This window comes from Triplophysa rosa, linkage group LG11, assembly GCF_024868665.1.
Source record: "Triplophysa rosa linkage group LG11, Trosa_1v2, whole genome shotgun sequence".
NCBI classification, from domain to species: domain Eukaryota; kingdom Metazoa; phylum Chordata; class Actinopteri; order Cypriniformes; family Nemacheilidae; genus Triplophysa; species Triplophysa rosa.
The window spans coordinates 22,335,913-22,356,011 of record NC_079900.1 but is presented as its reverse complement, the minus strand read 5'-3'; the positions used below and the strand labels follow the sequence as shown (position 1 = coordinate 22,356,011).

General features: G+C 37.8%; 2 protein-coding genes across 2 annotated transcripts; one reads left to right on the top strand and one right to left on the bottom strand.

Moving 5' to 3' along the window:
* Positions 1-3,849: 3,849 nt before the first annotated feature.
* On the bottom strand, positions 3,850-12,221 carry LOC130561835 (galactose-specific lectin nattectin-like). Its single transcript, XM_057346428.1, has 7 exons — positions 11,829-12,221; positions 11,636-11,705; positions 10,076-10,117; positions 9,575-9,672; positions 4,550-4,678; positions 4,346-4,454; positions 3,850-4,238 (listed from the first exon to the last, which is right to left on the bottom strand). Exons 2-7 carry the CDS (start codon positions 11,691-11,693, stop codon positions 4,171-4,173), a joined length of 504 nt encoding a protein of 167 aa, XP_057202411.1. The 5' UTR covers positions 11,694-11,705; positions 11,829-12,221; the 3' UTR covers positions 3,850-4,170.
* Positions 12,222-15,721: 3,500 nt separating this feature from the next.
* On the top strand, positions 15,722-18,937 carry LOC130562279 (general transcription factor II-I repeat domain-containing protein 2B-like). The gene is made up of 2 exons (XM_057347193.1): positions 15,722-17,746; positions 17,826-18,937. Exons 1-2 carry the CDS (start codon positions 16,805-16,807, stop codon positions 18,804-18,806), a joined length of 1,923 nt encoding a protein of 640 aa, XP_057203176.1. The 5' UTR covers positions 15,722-16,804; the 3' UTR covers positions 18,807-18,937.
* The last annotated feature ends 1,162 nt before the right edge of the window (positions 18,938-20,099 follow it).

Below are 20,099 nucleotides of genomic sequence, written 5' to 3'. Positions count from 1 at the left end.
GTGGTTCTGGTTTAGTGGGAAATAGTTGTGGTCCAGACTGGGTTATTTCAGCATCCATACAGCTCACACTGAGAGAGTTAAACTGACATTTTACAACGTTGTATGTTTTTTTATATTTCTTACATTCAAATGCTAGTGTAAATAGTATTAGTGAAGTACATTAGTCTTTTTGGGCATGATCATATTTTTAGAATTTTAATAAAGTGTCACTTTCTCTGCTAAGTTACTTTTCACTAACTTGTCGAGTTAAATTGAACTTTGTACCTGATGTCAATCATAAAGTGAGATACGTAATCACTTTCCGTGCCAGAGAAACAGTGTTATATAGTGTCGTCAGTGTTACAGATGGTGTTAAACAAAGCATTGATTTGTCATATTTATATGTGTACGTTTATAAGTGTTATACTATTTTGATTACTTTTGAAAGACATCACTCATCGTAATATTTATAATATTGTCCAGACAATCTAGTAAAAAGACCTTATGAAATGGCTTTCTTTCACTTTTTCTTGTATTTACTGTTAAGACATGAAGTTGGGACTCTTTTTTAAAAAAAGCTGAGAATTTAAAGATTCAACATCTTTTTTGTTATCTATACTTTGGTACAAATACATTTTCAGGTTTTCCATTCCTCTCGAGGAGCCCAGCTGCTGTGAGGAATGGGACAGGCTTGTAAAGAAGCGTGGAGGGAGTCCAAGGGTGTGTTTCTGCAAATTCTGCGTTGGGCCACCACAACACTTGTCATTTATTGAGTGAGGTTTCCACAGTTAGACACCCAATATATACCAGAGCTCACGCTGACGTGATGCTTTTAACATGCCACTTACACGTAGGGCTCTCTATAACATATTTGTTTAGAGATGGCGCCGAGGGTTTAGTTTCATTAGACTTTTCAATAGAGTTGTATGGCTTTTTCGGAAAACAAAATGCAAGACAGCACTAGGATGTAATGTAAAATTATAGGACCTTTTCCCTTTATACTCCGTGGAAAGGCGGTTAAATCTAGCTCATAAGCCTTTTTCTTTACACATTAACTCATCGCAGTCGATAGCAACTAAACACATGTTCAATAGGCCTATAAAAGTGACCAGGTGGTACTTTTGCTGCATATGTGGGTCCAAAAGGGCCCCATGCAGTGTGGGGTAAAAAGCACTAGTGATATGGTAAATAAAATTAGTCATTTACTCTCGATATGGCAAGATATTAATTATTTAATATAAATTCATCTGCTTTTGGTAAGCTAGCGGTGTAGAAGTGAGCTACAGTTGCAGTACAATGTCAATGATCAATACTAATAAGTGTTCCTTTTTATTCATTTGTCAGTTATCAAAACTACTTATAATTTCTTGAAACAGACCTGAAAATCATGTATCATTTTTCTCAAAATATATATGATAAGTTCAAAGAATTTCAAAGACTGCGTAAATATGTAATTACATGTTTATCATGACAGTAAAGTGTTTCACAGCTGTAGGTGGCGGGGCACTTTCTCCAGACACAGGAAATCCAGTCTGGGCACAGAATAGCCAGAGGATGGACAGGAGGAATTCATTTGCTCCACCCCCAATCTAGACATCCCAGCTGTACTGTGCAGTGTTTCTCCAGTGAATGAACACAAGCAATCATGATCTTTGAAGGGTATTTGTCTCCCTCTGCTGGATGAGCTGTAGGATTATTTTTATTCCAACAAAGCATTTTAAAGGGATAGTTCATCCGAAACTGATCAATCTTTCATCATTTACTCATCCTCATGTCATTCAAAATCTGTATGTGACTTTCTTCTAGAACATAAAATAAACTATTTTAAAGCATGTTGGCATTGCCAAGTATTTAATCCAAAATTGCATAAATGCCATAATTGTAGCTGTCAAAGTCAAAGCATTTAAATTACAGCTGTATCTACTGTCGGTTTATTGATGATATGGAAATGATGATATTGATATGGAAATGGAAGGTCAGGTGCACCGTAAAACTTTGCTGTAATTTTGCAGCAGGTTTGCCAGTAATTTACTGTAGAGTGGATTACTCCATGATTATGATTGGTTGAATGGTAAAGTTGAATCTGATTGGCTAAAGAGTACGACAACCCACGTGGGAGGGGTTGCGCTGCCAGGAGAGTCTCAAAACACACACACACACACATCCAAGGCGATTCACATGTGAGTGATGATTTGCACATTCACGTAACACGATAAACATGTACATTTTAAACTTTCGAAATATTTGTGCACAGTCGTATGTTTGCGAAACGTACTTTATGAGAAAATAGTTTTGTTTTACGCACACGAGAATTGCTTTTTGTAAATGTATATTTATACTTTGTGCACGTAAATTAGGTTTTGTTCATGTGAAACTGTTTACGCATGTGTGTATCTTTATTTACGCATGAATAATTAATGAGACTAAAATCGCTCCATATTAAGACAACTCAAAATGAGCAAGAAGAGACTGGTCTCATTACTGCCATTATACTGCAAAAAATGACATTATTCCTAAGCATTTTTGTTTTGTTTTCTAGTAAAAATATTTCAAACTTTTTAAATTACGATACATTTACATAGCAAGAAAAGTGACCTGAGATATTTAGTCTTGTTTTGTGAAAGAAAATATAAGAACCAGGTAAGTGTATGTTTAAAACAGAATTGTAAATTAAATCTACAGTAAGTTACTGTTGTAAAAATACTGTTGCGGTGCATTACACTTAAAAACTGTTTTCTATTAAAGGGGTCATATGACACAGCTAAAACGAATATTATGGTTTGTTTTAGATGTAACGTAATGTGTATACACGATTTAAGGTTAAAACGCTGTATTTTCCGCATACCGTGCTTGTTTGTATCTCCTCTTTGGCCCGCCTCTCTGAAACACACTGATTTTTTACAAAGCTCATTGCTCTGAAAAGCGAGGTGTGCTATGATTGGTCAGTTCACCAGTGCGTAGTGATTGGTCAAATACTGCAAGCGTGTGACGGAAATGTAACGCCTCTTACCATATTTGGAACATCAGGTTCCCAAGCAATTGTACTGACAGGTGATACAATGATATTTACAATTACGCCCACCTTAACTACGTGTAGATTTGGGCGGTCTTAGTCAAATCATGTTACGAAGTTACGTAGATTCGCCGGGGTGTGGTTACACGAGGCGTTTCAGGCAGGTCTGGGTGAGCATTCGCCTTTAGATAGAATGCATCTTTTGTTCCCACACTTTCATTTGTGCAATTTTACGTGTCTAATACATGCATGGGCAACTTACAACACACCAAAAACACAGAAAAACACATACTTCCGCCATATGACCCCTTTAAAACTTTTCTAAAAACTATTCATATGACATAAAATTACCACTTGTTTGTTGATGTACGTGTTTTTGTGCTTTGACACTGGATGCGCAAGCGAGCGTGGATTTATAACATTTCCATCTAAATTCTGTATTTACTTAATAAAAGTAAAGCAAATGAATGCATCATAAATAACACATCTTTATACAGTAAATACCTAAATAATTAGGGTCTTGTTAAACTTATTCTTAACCTCATTTTAATGTCAAGCTGTCATGTGTGAATTGAAGTCCTTGAACTGGTGTTTGAATCGGTGTTTTCACCTCATTTTGGCCCACTGATGTTACAGAGTTTGCTTAGTTGCATCTGAAAAGTGGAACAAGGAATTTCAGGTCATTCAAATAGACCCACAGTTATAGGCTAAATGAAAGACCTCAAGCTGGAGGTTCAACTTTTTGAGTGGTAGATCTTGCCTTTCAACAACTCCGAGGTCGGGGATCATGGCTCAAAAAGGTTGGTGACCACAGCATTATGGGATGCAGTACCGAACAGGTTATTTGAGTATTGAACAAATGTTTAATTAAAAAAGTGTGATGCATAAAAAATCATATTCTGTGCACATGCACTCAGTAAGAGTATCAGTAATAGTATGTTATTTTAAACATAACCCTGTTTAAAAAAAGGGCTTACTGTAAATATTGCAAGACTTTTTATTGTAAAATGTATGCAGAGCTGAGAACATTTATACTGTGAATAAATCTGTAATAAACTGTATAAAATCACACTCAATATATCACACAGAATATCTCAGCGTAACAACAGTGAATTACTGTAAGGTGTTTTCAAAGGTTGTGTTATATTGGGTCTCAGTCTGTGTGTTTATGGACATGCTTAGGTCTGCAATTTTTTAGAACAAGCATAGTAAAGGTTCTTATTACACTTCTCATCATAGGCAAGTCCTAAATGGGGAGATTGGAAAAGAAAGAAACAGAGCGATAGAGTGCAGTTATATTTCAGTCAGCATATTTAAACATGTTTAAAGTACAAATGAAGAGAAGAGAAATACCTCCAATGCCAACACTCATGCAGTCCTCCTCTCCAAGATTGTCAGGCTGTCCTGGGGACCAGAACGTCCAGGAAAATGGTTCACCATTACGCCACCACCACTGTCCCTCCTATAGTAAACACATACAGTACACACAAGGTGACTGGCTCAAACAACAGGTCTGATGTGACAAGATGAGAGTGTTTTACAGCACTTTTGACTTACAGTAACAGCATCAGTGCCTCCAATCCAAACACCTTTTTGGACCTCCAAGCCCATGACAGACTGTACCGCGGAAAGGTCATTGCCGTTACGGACAGAGATTAGATTACTACCCCTCAACGTACAGTCTGCCTACAGAGAGAGAGATGCACATATACACTGTTTACTTTTATTCCATTCTCATGTTTCTGCCTAAAATGTACATTTTGATATAGATATTTTTATTTTATATATTTCATTTGTTTACATATACTTTATTTGATATTTCATTCTATACTTATCCCTTACTTGGCACCTTATTTTAATTTTACTCTAATTGTTTGTACTTATTGTATGTCTTTTGTTATATGTTCAATGATTTGGCAATATTGTAAGAACACGCAATCATGCCAATAAAGTACCTTGAAATTGAGAGAGAGAGAGTGCGAGAGAAATTCAACATCAACCTGTACCACAATGGTACTATTATGATTCAGGGCTCAGAATACAGACTCCAACAATTTGAGAAAGACTTTGCAAGCCTGAAAGTTTTAGCAGAGAAACAGAAGTCTTCTCTGCCTCCAACAACAGCAACAGATGAAGAAATGACATCACTGCCACAAACACAAAAAGCCCCCCACACACCCAGATCAACCATGTCTATTCAACGCATTCAGGAATGCCTCTCACAGCTGGAGATGGAAATCACTGAATTTAAAGAAAGCAGACTACAAGAAGCAGACACCTCTCAACAGCTAAGAGAGGAAATGAAGGCCCTTAAAAAGGTGAACGAAATCAGAACAGGAGTACTAGAGACAACTGTAAAAAACCTCCAAAAAGACAACAAGATTCTCACTGACGAAATGTCTAAACTGAAGAAGGATCTACTAGAAAAAGACACTCTCATAAACAACATTAATGCAAAGCTGGAGAGCTTTATTCAAATCACTCAAACAAACCCTCGCAGATGCTCATCCACGGGCTCACAGACGGACAAAGAACCTACCACTACAAAGAACTGTCAGAGGACCAACGACAACACGGTCACACAGCCAGCTCAGCACGGTTCTCAAAAACGCACCCATCAGACCCCACAGCACTCCCAGAAACACCAAGCCCAGAAATTGCAACCACCAAAAACTGCAATTTTAATAGACTCAAATGGAAAATTCCTACACCACCAAAAGCTCTTTCCCAAGCATGCTGTCGGAAAATTTTGGTGCTCTACAACCAACAGTACACTCCAACTGCTACACCAGTCCAACTTACACAACCCACAGAACATCATCATCCACACAGGAACCAACGACCTTTATAACCAGAGAGAAAGAGTGGCTGACAGTGTCATAAACATGGCAAAGAAAGCCCTCAGGGAATTCCCACAGGCCAATATTACCATCTCCACATTGCTCCACAGAAAGGACTACCCCACTGGCCTGATTGGCAACATTAACCAGAAGATCACTTCTGCATGCTCCAGCCTCACAGCAGTCAATGTTGCACATCATCCAAGAAGACGTACAGTGAGGGAAATAAGTATTTGATCCCCTGCTGATTTTGTAAGTTTGCCTACTTACAAACAAATGAAGGGTCTATAATTTTTATGGTGGGTTTATTTTAACTGATAGACACAGAATATTTAAAAAAATCAGGGGAAAAAATGTTATATAAAGGTTATAAATTGATTTGCATTTCAGTCAGTGAAATAAGTATTTGATCCCCAAGCAAAACATAACTTTGTACTTTGTGGAGAAACCCTTGTTGGCAAGCACAGAGGTCAGACATTTCTGATAGTTGGTCACCAGGTTTGCACATGTGTCCGGATACATTTAGTCCACTCCTCTGTCAATCTTTAAGGTTTCTTGGCTGTCGCTCAGCAAATTGGAGTTTTAGCCTCCTTCACAGAGGTTCTATAGGACTAGGGTCTAGAGACTGGCTAGGACATTTAATGTGCTTCTCCTTAAGCCACTATTTGGTTGTCTTGGCAATATGTTTTGCGTCTTTGTCATGTTAAAGGCTCATCCATGACCCATCTTCAGTGACCTAGTTAAGGGGAGGAGGTTCTCGTCCAAGATTTTACGGTACATGGGCCCGTCCCTCAGCCCCTCAATGCGGTGAAGTCATCCTGTATACCTGTAGCAGAGAAAAAGCCCTAAAGCAGAATGTTTCCAACACTGTGCTTCTCTGTAGACATGATGTTCTTGGGCTCATAGTCAGCATTTCTCTCCCTCCAAACACAGGAGTCCATTTTGGTCTCACAGCAGTGCCAGCACTTTCGCCAAAGCCTTTTCTGAATCATTTTTATGTTCATTGTCAAACTTAAGACGAGCCAGGCGGGCCTTCTTGGGCAGGAGGACCTTGCGGGTGCTTCAGGATTTCAGTCTACTGTGGCATAGCGTGTTACCAAGTGTTACCAATGTTTTGCTTGCTAACTGTGTTCCCAACTGTCTTGAAATCATTAACAGGCTTCTTCCGTGTAGTTCTGGGCTGATCTTTAACATTTCTCATGATCATCTTTACCCCATTGGGGAAATATTGCAGGGAGCTCCAGAACAAGGGCATTTGATAGTTATTTTGTATATCTTCTATTTCCAAATAATCACACCAACAGTTGTCTCCTTCTCACCAAGCTTCTGTCTGTAGCCTATTCAAGGTTTGTGCAGGTCTCCAATCTTGTCGCTGACATCCTTTAAAACCTATTTGGTCTGGACCATGGTGTTGGAGAGGTTGAACTGGAAGATACAGATTCTGTTGGCAGGCATCTTTTATATACATAACAAGCTGATTTAGGAGTACTTTCTTAAAGTGACAGGACTAATCTGTGGTCCATATAGGCACATAACCAATCTGTGGAGCCAGAATTCTTGCTAGTTGGTAGGGGATCAAATACTTATTTCACTGACTGAAATGCAAATCAATTTATAACCTTTATATAACATTTTTTCCCCTGATTTTTTTTAATATTCTGTGTCTATCAGTTAAAATAAACCCACCATAAAAATTATAGACCCTTCATTTGTTTGTAAGTAGGCAAACTTACAAAATCAGCAGGGGATCAAATACTTATTTCCCTCACTGTATATGATCATGTGCATCTAAGCCAAGAGAGTGTAAGAACCTTTGCTAAAAACCTGAAAGATTCAGCTCTTGGTAGAAACACACCATCATCTCTCCCACAGCACCAGAACACAAGACGCAGTAGCCATCGCATCAAATCTTCAACTGCAAAAAGTGTCCAATAAAGAGCAAACAACCACACCACAACAAACTGAAACTCAACCAAGTACCTCTCAGCTCTGCATCAGCCAACCTACAAACATGGGCTCTTCCACCCACCAACCAAAGGTTCCTGACAGAACATCACAGCCCCTCTCACCATCACAACAGTCCACCTATGCTGAGATGGTGAAAGGCAAACAACACACTGGCTCCACAGACATTACAGAGGTGAAGCATCTCTTAAATCTTATCTGCAAAATACTAGGTTAAGCCATCTGGACTACCAAAAACACTTCATTCCACTTACTATGGCATCATTTACTATATCAGCTCTTGTGAATACTACAAAATCGCCTCTACTAACCTCTACCACGACTTAAAGTGGTCCAAACCTTTATTACATTTTGAGCTTTATGATTTCTACCCGTCTTAACATACGTTTAACGCGCACCATCATCCACCATAGCACCCTCTGACTCGCACAGATGTGAATGTGCGCATTGAAGAGGCTAACAACTGAGGAAGAACTTTGTCATTTATCTCGCCGTCAATCTGTAATAAATCATCAATAAGCGCACCTAATCTAAATGACACATAGTCATTTGATGCATGGTTATCGACTTCATTGGCTAAATGCTGTAACTCTCTAGCTAATTGTGCGCCCGCCATAGTTACTTAACGTTATACACGAAGCAAACGATCAGTGAGTGACGTGACGTTAGTCCAAAACAAGTCAAGAGTAATCGATCAAACGCTTCAATCTACGCTGAACCAATAGTAGGCAAGACCAACCCATCTAATTATCATACAAGACACAGAAAAGTAAGAATAAATTCAAGAATAAATAAATAAAAGTGGAAATAAATACATGCGATAATAAATAAACATAAAAATAAATAAACGTATAAATAAATAAATGTAAAAATAATAATAATAATAATAAAAAATAATTAAAAATGGACACAAAAAATAATAAATCAATTTAAAAAATGAAAAGAAAAGTTAAAGCTAAGATCAATAATAGCTAAAACGAATTATTTTGTTTTATCAAACCATTCATTCCTGTATTTATTTTCATATTATTACATTTATTCGTTTATATATTTAATTATTTATACATTTATTTATTTATAATTTTTGCAGGTTTAGTCCTCCATAGATCCCGAGCAAATACAGACTCAGTGATCACAGTCTGGCCGTAGAGAGAGGCAGACACAGACAAGCATGGCTTCCAAAGGAAGAACGAGTCTGTGCACACTGTGACACTGGTGAGGTCGAAACAGAGACACACTTTCTCCTACATTGTGATCAATTTAAAGATATGAGAGAGAAACACTTTCACAAAATGTCAAAGGTCATTTCAGAGTTTGATAGGTGTTCAGAAACAGAGCGAATGCAGATGTTAGTGGGGGAGAAGAGACACATCAGCTGCTGCTTCATTCATCTATCAGCTGCACAAACTACTGCCTTCATCTGCTACAATCAATGCACATCTACACTCTTGACTTTATTACATTCTCATGTTTCTGCCTGAAATATAGGCTACTTTTGATATTGAGATTTTATTTCCATATTTCATTTGTTTACTTACATATACTCCATTTTATATTTCATTCTATATTTATGCCTAACTCAGCACCTTAGTTTAATTTTAATCTCATGTTTGTACTTATTGTATGTCTTTTGTTATATGTTCAATGCTTTGGCAATATTGTAAGAACACACAATCATGCCAATAAAGTACCTTGAAATTGAAAGAGAGAGAGCGAGGGAGAGAAGTGCTCAGAAACTTTGGTCAATATGAGTTCATTGGGTTGGTTGAGTACGTACCGAAGCCTGAGTCCATGTTTTGAGGGTTTTGAATAGCTTATAGCAGCGATCATCAGAATGTGTCCAGCCCGGCCAACAAGGTGGAATGTCAAGAGGATCTGTAAGACAGACAGTCCTTACATGACCAATCCCAATGCACAGTATAAAGAGTTACGTGTAAACAAAAGAGATCAGCGTATTCATGCTCATCAAGTGTCCCAAACCATGATACGGCAAGCTAAATACAGTAGAACCCAGTCCTATACTGAGGACAGCTTATAATATTCTTTTAATCAGCAGCCGCTTCTTGAGATTTTAAAAACAGCGTTACAGGATGATCTACATTATTCTGGGTTCTTACTGACTGGTTTATTTCGTCCAAACCGTGAATCATTTGGAACATTCAAGTACACGTCTATTTCAAAGGAGTTTTTATATCATGATTGACATTTAGGTCAAGTGACCCTAAACCTTTACTGTAAGTATAATGTTTGCTTTATTTGAGCAGTAAGACTCACATACCTAGTTCAGAGGGTTCGAGAGAAAGTCTGTTTGGACGGAGACCTGAAAAGGTAAAGTACATGTTAGAAATGTCATCAGATGAATACTGTACATCTACAAAAGTTCCTTAAACGAAAGATGCCAAACGTTCATTATCATCTGTACAGAAATCATTAACAGTGAAGATGTATCATTTACAATATACTTCATTTATAATAACTACATACAGTATCTAAATAAATAAGCTATCAGAAGTCATTATGGGTGTTTGTTGATCGATGCAGCATCGTGTTAAAACTGTCCAGCACTTTTTTGCTCATCTTTGTTGACAGTGATCTTTAAAAAGAATGGCACTTAATGAATTCGCTTCAGGAAAAGTTGTAATAGACCACTTGAAACTGTGCTTTATTGTGAATGCAGCTTAATATAGTAGGCTGAAAAAGAGCAGTTACGTTTCAGTCCGACATTCTGTGACATTACAGCCAATATTTTTTGTCATTTTTTATTTAAAGAGTGCCTAAAATAACTGCATAATAATAATAATAATAATTGATTAAGTAAATTATGCTTCACTGTTAGTTTATTCATACCCCATATTTCATGACGGCTATTTTAGAAGTGTGTCTAGCGATCGACAGACTCCTCAGAAATAAAAGCTCTCAATTCATTTCATAATAAAACATTGCTGCAAAAAACGTTCTCGTACTTTTATTTTGAAGGTAAATACACTAAAGACGTGATGGTGACGTCTGACGTCAGCTGCGGGCAAAATAATCAAAATAATGATGCTGGCGCGGCCAGATATTATTACTGTTGCCAACCCCTGTTTTAGGCGCTTAAAAAATGTCATAAATTGATTCTTTTATCAATTAACTTCTATAAACTAAATCAAATTAATATTTTGGTGTGACCATTCTTTGCATTCAAAGTGGATTAGATGACTAACTTCTAAGACTCGAAGCAGTTTATGCAACCGGCCCCAGATCTCTGTGTGGAGCACCGGCAGTTCTCAGACTTCCACATGCAAAAATCGCACTTTTATTACAAAAAATGGCGAAATGAATGTTCAGAGATTTAAACTGATATTTGCGACCGAAAAACTACTGCAAATGATGTAAATAACTGACTTGAATTCATTTATTGGGGTGAAAATACTAACACGCCGCCTAAGCACAGTATTATTTCATACTCTTAAAAATAAAACATGTATAGACTGATGTTTTTCTGATGTCTGGGCTATAAACAGGAAAATAGGAAATTATAAACAGATGGATCAATATATTGGTAGGCTAATATACGTTCTCTGAGAATTTATATTTCAGGTTTTGACGAGAAATATATCACATGCATAATGCTGGAATTGCTCAGGTGTAAACATGTGTTAATATAAACCATTCTGAAACCATCCACACAGAGCAGCCCAAACAAATAAAGACGTTCTTCAGCAGAACCTTGAAAAAAAAGTTTAAGCACTGAATAAAAGAGAGTTCGCAACATCTCTCAATGTTTCCAAATCAACTTCTGAACATCTTTGCTTCATCATCATCAGATTGACATTGTGTGTGAGAGAAAGACTCTTACCTGCTGTAGGGCTGCTCAAAGCAACACACATGAGAATGAGAAAGCTGACAACGGCCATCTCCAACGTCCACTAAACAATACAAACACATTCAGCTTATAGTATAATATAAATCATTTGGTTTGTTGTAATTTGTTACATTTTTGTTATTTTGCCTATAAGCCCAAAACACAAGACAGAATGACAGATACTTACAGTAGAAGGAGCAGATGAGAGAATTTCAGTGCAGGCGTTCAGTATAAACTAACTGGATCATGTCTTTTATACTGTTTCAATCATCTGCACAACAATAGACAGGATGGGCAATCTGTCTAATACTGGTTTTACAGGTATAACGGTTCCCATTACGTAATTAACCAACCAACCGGTATGTACTGATCAATCGACTTTGAAACTCAGCAGACTTGTATGTACCCCGTTAAGAAGGACTTTGAGTGTCTGTTATCATAAATTTAATCATGACATGGAGGTAGCTAACCCGGCTCCTTCCTGAAGAGTTCACGTCTGTCAAACACACCTGAACCAGCTAATCCTCCAGAAACAGAGCTGACTAACCCACCATCCAAAGAACTGAACTGAATTAGACTTGATATAGGAAGAGTTCACCTAAAAATAACAATTCTGTCATCATTTACCCATCCTCACGTCAAAGCCTGCATATGACTTTTTTTCAGGTGAAACACTTTTTATCACAGTATATTCCACTTCCCTGTTTATTTCCCTGTGTAATTCCAGTATAGGAGTTGACCTAATTATTAGTTCACAAACATCAATTAAAAGATTCTTAAATAAGACGAATATCTTCTCTTGTTTTAGACGTGTGGAAGTGATTCATGTTTAAACCGTATCATCAGATGCACCTGACCCCCAGTTAACTTCCGGTTTGTGTTTGGCTAATGTCTACTAATTTAAATATAATAACTATTTATATTTTATTTATTTGTGTTCATATTAATTTATATTATTATTTTATTGTATAATAATTGTATTAAATAAACAGTTTGTTAAATGGGTCCTGTGGTTTTGACGCATTTAAAGAAACCGTATGGTACACTGATATCTAGCGGTTAAGCTTGGCAGTCTAAATTCAAAATGTTGGAGAGAAGAGTTTAGCCAAGTAACGGTTCTTCTCGGTTTCTTTTGATTGTTATCAGAACTAATCTACAGGCGTTGTTTGTGAATGTGTATTGGAAGTTCAATTGGGGTGACAAAAGAGCGCATACGCAGTAACGTTTGTTTATGTTGTTTAGATGAAACCGTCTATAAGGAACTGAAACTCAGCATATTACAAAATGACTCAATTTCAACTCCAGAGAGGGGAATTTGTTTATTTTAATAATACATTAATTCAATTTATTTATATCCCAGATAGCACAATCCATCTGGTTTACGTCTATTTGAGGTCTGCATTTACATCTGCAATACATAGTTTGCTCATCTGCAATACGTCTCGGAGACGTCTGAACGTCTGTAATACATCTGCTAAAGATCTGGAGATCTGCTGCGTAAAAACATCTGCAAACATCTTAGAAAGAGCTGCTTTACATCCATTCTAAATCATAAACATCTTACAGACATCTTCTAGAGGTCTATATGACGTCTAACAGCAGACATCTCCGAGACGTATTGCAGATGAGCAAACGATGTATTGTAGATGTCTTGCAGATGTCAAATAGACGTAAGCCAGATGTATGTGTGCTATCAGGGATAGCGCTTTTCACAATGTCCATTGTTCCAAAGCAGCTTTACAGGAGCAAATAAGAAAAACAGAAAACACAGCACAGTGCATGGTGTTTATAGACCAAGCCAGATCATTCTAATAAATAATATCAAATAAATAAATAAATGCAGTCTCCCAGTGACCAAAACAACACTGCCCTGCTGTGGCGAGGAACCCAAACTCCAATGATGAATAAATGGAGGAAAAAAATGGAAGCATATCAACATATTTTGTAGAATTTTCTAACAAACAAACTAGACCAGCGGTGGATTGGCCATCTGGCAAATGCCAGAGGGGCCGGGACCATTTTTTTATTTAAGATTTTTTTTTTAATTGTAAAAAATATTTTACAGGCCGAAACAGGACTGGTTTTTATCGCTTGCACAATTTCACTATGGTTACAATAATAATAATATTAATAAATGTTAAGCATTTGGCCCAGTCAGCAACCGCCGGCCTGGTCAGGAGATCAGAATTGGCCGTTCAGTCATGCACGACGTCATCAGAGGGAGACCGGAGTGCCAGCCCTGATAGCACACCTACATCTGGCTTACATCTATTTGACGTCTGCATTTATATCTGCAAGATCTGCAATACATCGTTTCCTCATCTGCAATACGTCTCGGAGACGTCTGCTGTCAAATGTCATATAGACATCTATAAGTTGTCTGTAAGATGTTTATGATTTAGGATGTAAAACAGCTCTTTCTAAGATGTTTAGCAGATGTTTTTACACAGCAGATGTTTTTCAGATCTCCAGATCTTTAGCAGACGTATTACAGATGTACAGACGTCTCGGAGACGAATTGCAGATGAGCAAATGATGGATTGTAGATGTAAATGCAGACGTCAAATAGACGTAAGCCAGATGGAGTGTGCTATCAGGGAGTGCAACACAAGCTAATTGTCAGTCAAATCTAGATAATGGACCGTAGAAAAAGGAAAGGCGGTGCAGAAAAAGTTAGCAAAAGCAAAAAAAGGGCTCTTAAGTCCGAACTCTTTTCAAAAGGCTTTAAATTCGGCTGCTGCACCGGAGGACAGCAGTGCCATAGAGGTAAGAAAACAGAAAACACTGGTTAGCTGGTTAGACTGGTTAAGCTTGAATTGCATGGCTGAAATATCAGTAGATAAGGTGGAATTTAGGGTAAACACGGTTTACTAAACAGACTGAGACTGCTGTAGGCTACTTGTGATTACACGTCAAAAACCTAGAATAAAAGCCATAGTACTGTGGACATTTGTAACGAACATTACTTTGAATAAATATGTCATAATATTAAAATAAAACATTGAACACATGCATATATAGGTTACAGTATGTATAGTATGTAAAAAAGGTTATATAGTATGTAATTAATAAGCACTTCAATGCAATAGTTAGATGAGGTATTATAAGCCATTGGCTAACTTATATTCTCTCTTATCTGAATTGTGTGTTCATCTACTCAAGACGAGAATGTTGCTGGACCCAGTGCAGACAGGTCAAGTGTCATAGAGGTAGGAAGACAGCAGAGAGACACCATGACACAGTTGCTGCCAGTTTCTAATGTCACACACCTTTACACAACACACACAAATGCACATGCAGCACACACGGGCAACACTTCAGCATACTTTAATTCACAAATGTATATAATAAATGACTTTAAAAGATTTAAAAAGGTAAAAATCTGTTGGTACACACACACAAACACATGCACAAACACACTTATTACTGATGCTACTATTTATAGTTTTTACTATTCTATTCCCTTTAGTGCTATTGTTATTACTTGTTTTAATTCATGTGTATTCCAATTCTGAGAGCAGTCAGTGAGAAAACATTTTGCTGTAATGTTTATTAACTAGGATGTTGCTGGAATCAGTACAGCCAGAGACCCCTGGTCGTCCAGTACCAGTGCTGTGAGGAAGGATGCTACGGTAGGCCTAGGAGAGACAGAAAGGAGTGTGGTAGAGGTAGGAAAAAACAGTGACACACAAATGTACTTTGGGTTTATAATTAACTCTACAGTAGAGGGGAACACATTTGACAACAATCCTAATGATGTCTACATAGACATTTGAACTTAAATGTACATTGGGTCATAATTATTAATAAGGTCCCCTATAATTGTTTCATAAGTGCATATATTTATTCAGAATAAGAATGAGGCAAAGCCCAAGCAGTGATCCAGATAATGATGACACTCAGGCCCATCATCAAGTAGAGGAAAAGAGCAAGCAAATGAAGCAGAGTACACAAGAGGTGCAGAGCTTGCAGAAAACAAAACGTATGCCCTTAGAAAAGCACTAAGCATCGTTTGCCAGTCACATACAATAAATGTTTAAATATCTGTTATATGCTGCTTACATTATTTCACCATCTGTACACAAATGTAAGTAATGAATGCGCGTGTCGGTGGGTTGGGCTGTGTGGGTGTGGTAATGTGGGCTGGTGTGGCTACAGTGCCGCAGGGCTGAATTTTTGTCCCAGTCCGTCCCTGAACTAGACAATCCAAAAGAGCCATACTCTAAAAAATGCTGGGTTGGGTCAAAAAGGGACGAACCCAACCCGCTGGGTTGTAAATTAACCTATGCTGGGTTGTTTCAACCCAGAATGCTGGGTTATTTTACCCCATTGTAGGGTCAAATATAAACCATTTGCTGTTAATTTAACCCAATGGTTGGGTTCGTCCCTTTTTGACACCATGCTGGCTTGAAAATAAAACCCTAATGCTTCATGACAAAATTCCCTACTTTCATCTATGGGAGGAGACCCTTTCATATAGGACACAGGTCCACAATCAAAGGTTTATCAAATCTTTGCAATGATTTCACTGGCCTGGTACCTCTATTGGTACACCTCTGGGATGAACGGGAACATTCTGCCAGGCCTCATCACCAAACCTAACTGATAGCTTTAATTTCATTAACACGACAACATTATTATTTTTACCTTTGCTCCTGTTATAGCCTTTAAGTATGCTGATCATTTATTTTGAAATGAAAAATGACTTGTCGTTTCTTAGGACCCCATAAAGTAGAGGGAAAAGTGATGTCTAACATAGAAAAATAAGACTTCACCCTTATGTGAAAATATGTTACTAAAGCTAAATTAAATATTTTATATTTTGAGTATTTGTGTTTGGAGTGTAAAGTGAAGCTTTAAGAAAAACAGGAGAGAATCAACAAAACATTCATAAAAGACAAAACTGAACAGCAATTCAATGTAAGGGGACCCGCGTTATGTGTACATAGAAATAGTTCATTCTAGGATAATAAAAACATTTTACATTTAATCATTTAGCAGACACTTTTATCCTAAGAGACTTACAAATGAGAAATACATAAAGCTTCATTTTTGTAATCTCCAATCAGGCTTTCTCATCACACCTCCACCAGAACTCCGCACACGGCCCGCATTATCTTTAAATACGGCCCCGCAGGACCATATCAGTATGATCGCTGAAAAATGAAAAGACTGCTGTTAATTCTCCAACCAGGAGAGGGCGCTTGTTTCTGCCGGTCACTAATTAACCGTAGTAGGAGATGTGCGCTATTGAGAACGTTCACCAAAATGAGTAAAAAGAAAAGAAAAATTGACAGTGAAAACCGTGCTTTCCAGGCAAGATGGGAAACAGATTATCTTTTTACCGAGTTTAAGGGGGAACCCATGTGTTTGGTGTGCTTGGAAACGAAATCGGTTATGAAGGATTTCAATTTAAATCGGCATTACGCAACTGCTCACAAAGAAAAATACGAAAGATACACCGGTGATGCAAGAACTGCTCTCATTTCAGATTTAAAAGGTAAAATACATCGTCAGCAAAACCTTTTCACTAAATGCATGACGGTTCAAGAATCATCATTGAAGGCATCTTATGCGGTTTCACTCGTGCTTGCGAAAGCGAAAAAGTCGTTATCAGAGTGCGAAACTGTAAAACAGTGCGCGATTGAGATGGCCAAAGCATTTGGAGACGAGAAAATGGCCAAGAACTTTGAATCGGTGTCTTTGTCCCGCCGAACGGTAACACGACGAATTTCTGACATACAGTGTCAAATCCAAGAAAAGCTAAAACAGGAAATAGAAAATTGCAAATACTTTTCCCTCGCGCTGGATGAAAGCACGGATGTGACGGATGTCAGTCAGCTCCTAATCTTTGCAAGAACGATCACCGAAAAATTTGATGTACACGAGGAGCTGTTAAAGTTGGTATCATTACATGGCACTACAAAGGGAGAGGATATTTTTAAATCTGTTGAAATTGCGGTGAATGAGCATGGAGGCTTTGCTAAACTATCTGCTGTTGTTACTGATGGAGCACCAGCAATGCAAGGAAAAAAGTCCGGATTCGCTGGGTTACTTAAGAAAAATGGTGTTAACTGTCCTGTACTGCACTGCATAATACACCAGGTTAGTAGAGTTTTCTTTCATAGTACATTAAATAAAATGAAACGTTGTGTCATGGTCAGTAACTAATTTTCTTTTATAGGAGGCCCTGTGTGCGAAGATTCTTGACTTCAGTCACGTCATGAATGTAGTGACAAAAGTCACTAATCTTATTCGAGGTGGAAACAGGGCACTCAATCACAGGAAGTTTACGGCCTTTTTGGATGAAGTCAGTGCTACTTATGGGGATTTACTGATGCACACAGACATCAGATGGATGAGTCGTGGAAAGTGTCTGGAAAGATTCTTTGCGCTGCGGACCGAAGTCCCTGTGTTTCTGGAGGACAGTATCAAATCGGACACTAGCGCTTACTGCAGCAATCTACGGGATCCAGAATTTCTTTGCGATCTCGCGTTCCTCACAGATATGACTGCGCATCTGAATAATCTGAACACACAGTTACAAGGACGGTCTCAGGCTGTTTCAGATCTCTACGGTCATTTGACTGCTTTCAAGCGTAAACTCATCCTTTTTCACGACGGATTTTCGTCTGATCCGGTAAATTTGACACACTTTTCTGCCTGCGAGGAGATGCGCAAAGATACTCCCGAATGCGAGATGTTTTTTGCAAAGTACAAAAAAGACATCGAAAGTCTACAAGAGCAATTCAGAATTCGCTTCCAGGACTTTCACGCCATGCAGCATCGCATAGACCTCTTCGCAGACCCTCTGAACGCAGCTGTCAGTGAGCAGCCTGGTGAGATGCAGCTAGAACTCTGCGAACTTCAGTCCGACCCCTTCTTCCAGGCAAGGCGCAATGAAAGAGGACTTGAATTTTGGAAACTGCTACCTGAGTCCCGTTTCCCCCTCCTCAGAGATTTTGCACTGTTTATGCTCAGTATGTTTGGCAGCACTTACATCTGTGAAAGTAGTTTCTCAACAATGAAGCACATTAAATCAAAAGACAGAAACAGACTGACAGATGACCATCTCTTTCAGCTACTGCAGGTTGGCTGTACAAACTTTCAGATTGACATTGATTCAATTGTGCACCAGCAGGAGAAGCCACAGGTATCTCATTAAGACTATTTGGCATTAGGAATGTTGTCATGAAATGATCTATAAATTAATGTGTTTGGAGAAATGTATGCACTGAATTGTTTTTATATTCAGTATTTTATTACTATTTTAATTTATTTTTATAGGGATTTAATAACTAATTTTTCCCAGTTAATAACTGTTTTATATAGCACTTTTAACTGTTCTCAGAGGGTAGTTTAAAAATGTTCTCTTGGCTACTAATCAAAAACAGTGTTTTTGTACCTTGGTTGAAATGCATACATTTGTTTTTATTTAAAAAGTTGGCTGTTTGAATGAGCATAATTGCACAAGTTTTATATTTAAACTCGTGGCATTAATTGTATATTGAGTTCCCTCAATAAAAAGTAAATTGTAAAACGTGTCTCTAGATTAATACAGTAATCTGGCCCCCTGGTATGAAGGAGAAAAAATGCTGGCCCTCATCATTATGAAAGTTGCCCATCCCTGTTCTAAAATGTGGATAAAAAGAATAAACATGTGACCTCAAAGTTGATCGTTGTACAGTATGCATGCAGACATCTAAAGGATATTAGTGTAGCTGGAATTTCACTACACTGTAGGGGATTTTATTCTACACCATCTAGGACGACTAGAAAAATGAAAGGAGCCATGTCCCCACCCCTAGAACAATTAATTCCTATACTTAAGCTTTTAAGTATGTGTTTCTCTTGTCTTGATTGTGTCCTTCTATTTTAGTTATGACTTAGTTATGAGGAGAAGGCTCCAAGACTAAGAATGCCCCTTGGAGAGCGATTAAATAATTTATCCTTTTCCCAATTACCAGCCAACAAGACAGGAGGAATGCCCCTACTCCCAGATGAAGGTTTTACACTTATTTTCTTAAAGGTGTAGCAAAGAATGAACAGAATGAAGCAACAATCATAAGACAAGATAAACTCTTTGTTTCACTTTTCTTAGGGTTTCACCAAGAAAAAGTACAGCATATAATGAAAAACAAAGTTTCGTTCAGATTAACCTTGTTAAATTTCTTTTCTTTCCACAATAATCCTCAAATAAAGAGTAAATGGGAAAACAACAATTCTTAATGATGTACAGCTAACACTTAGAACACTCAACAGTATTTTACAGATAGTTCACTCATGTCAGTTCTCATTCTTGAGTGAGGTTTACAATCCCAATGGAAAACGTTACCTCACAGTAGAACCGAGCTGCTGTTGAAGAGTCCAGTATGGCAGGGTAACTAACTTAAACAATTGGCTCCTGTTTAAAACAAATAAAGTCTCTTCTTTACCGTTAAACACAAAAAAATGTTCC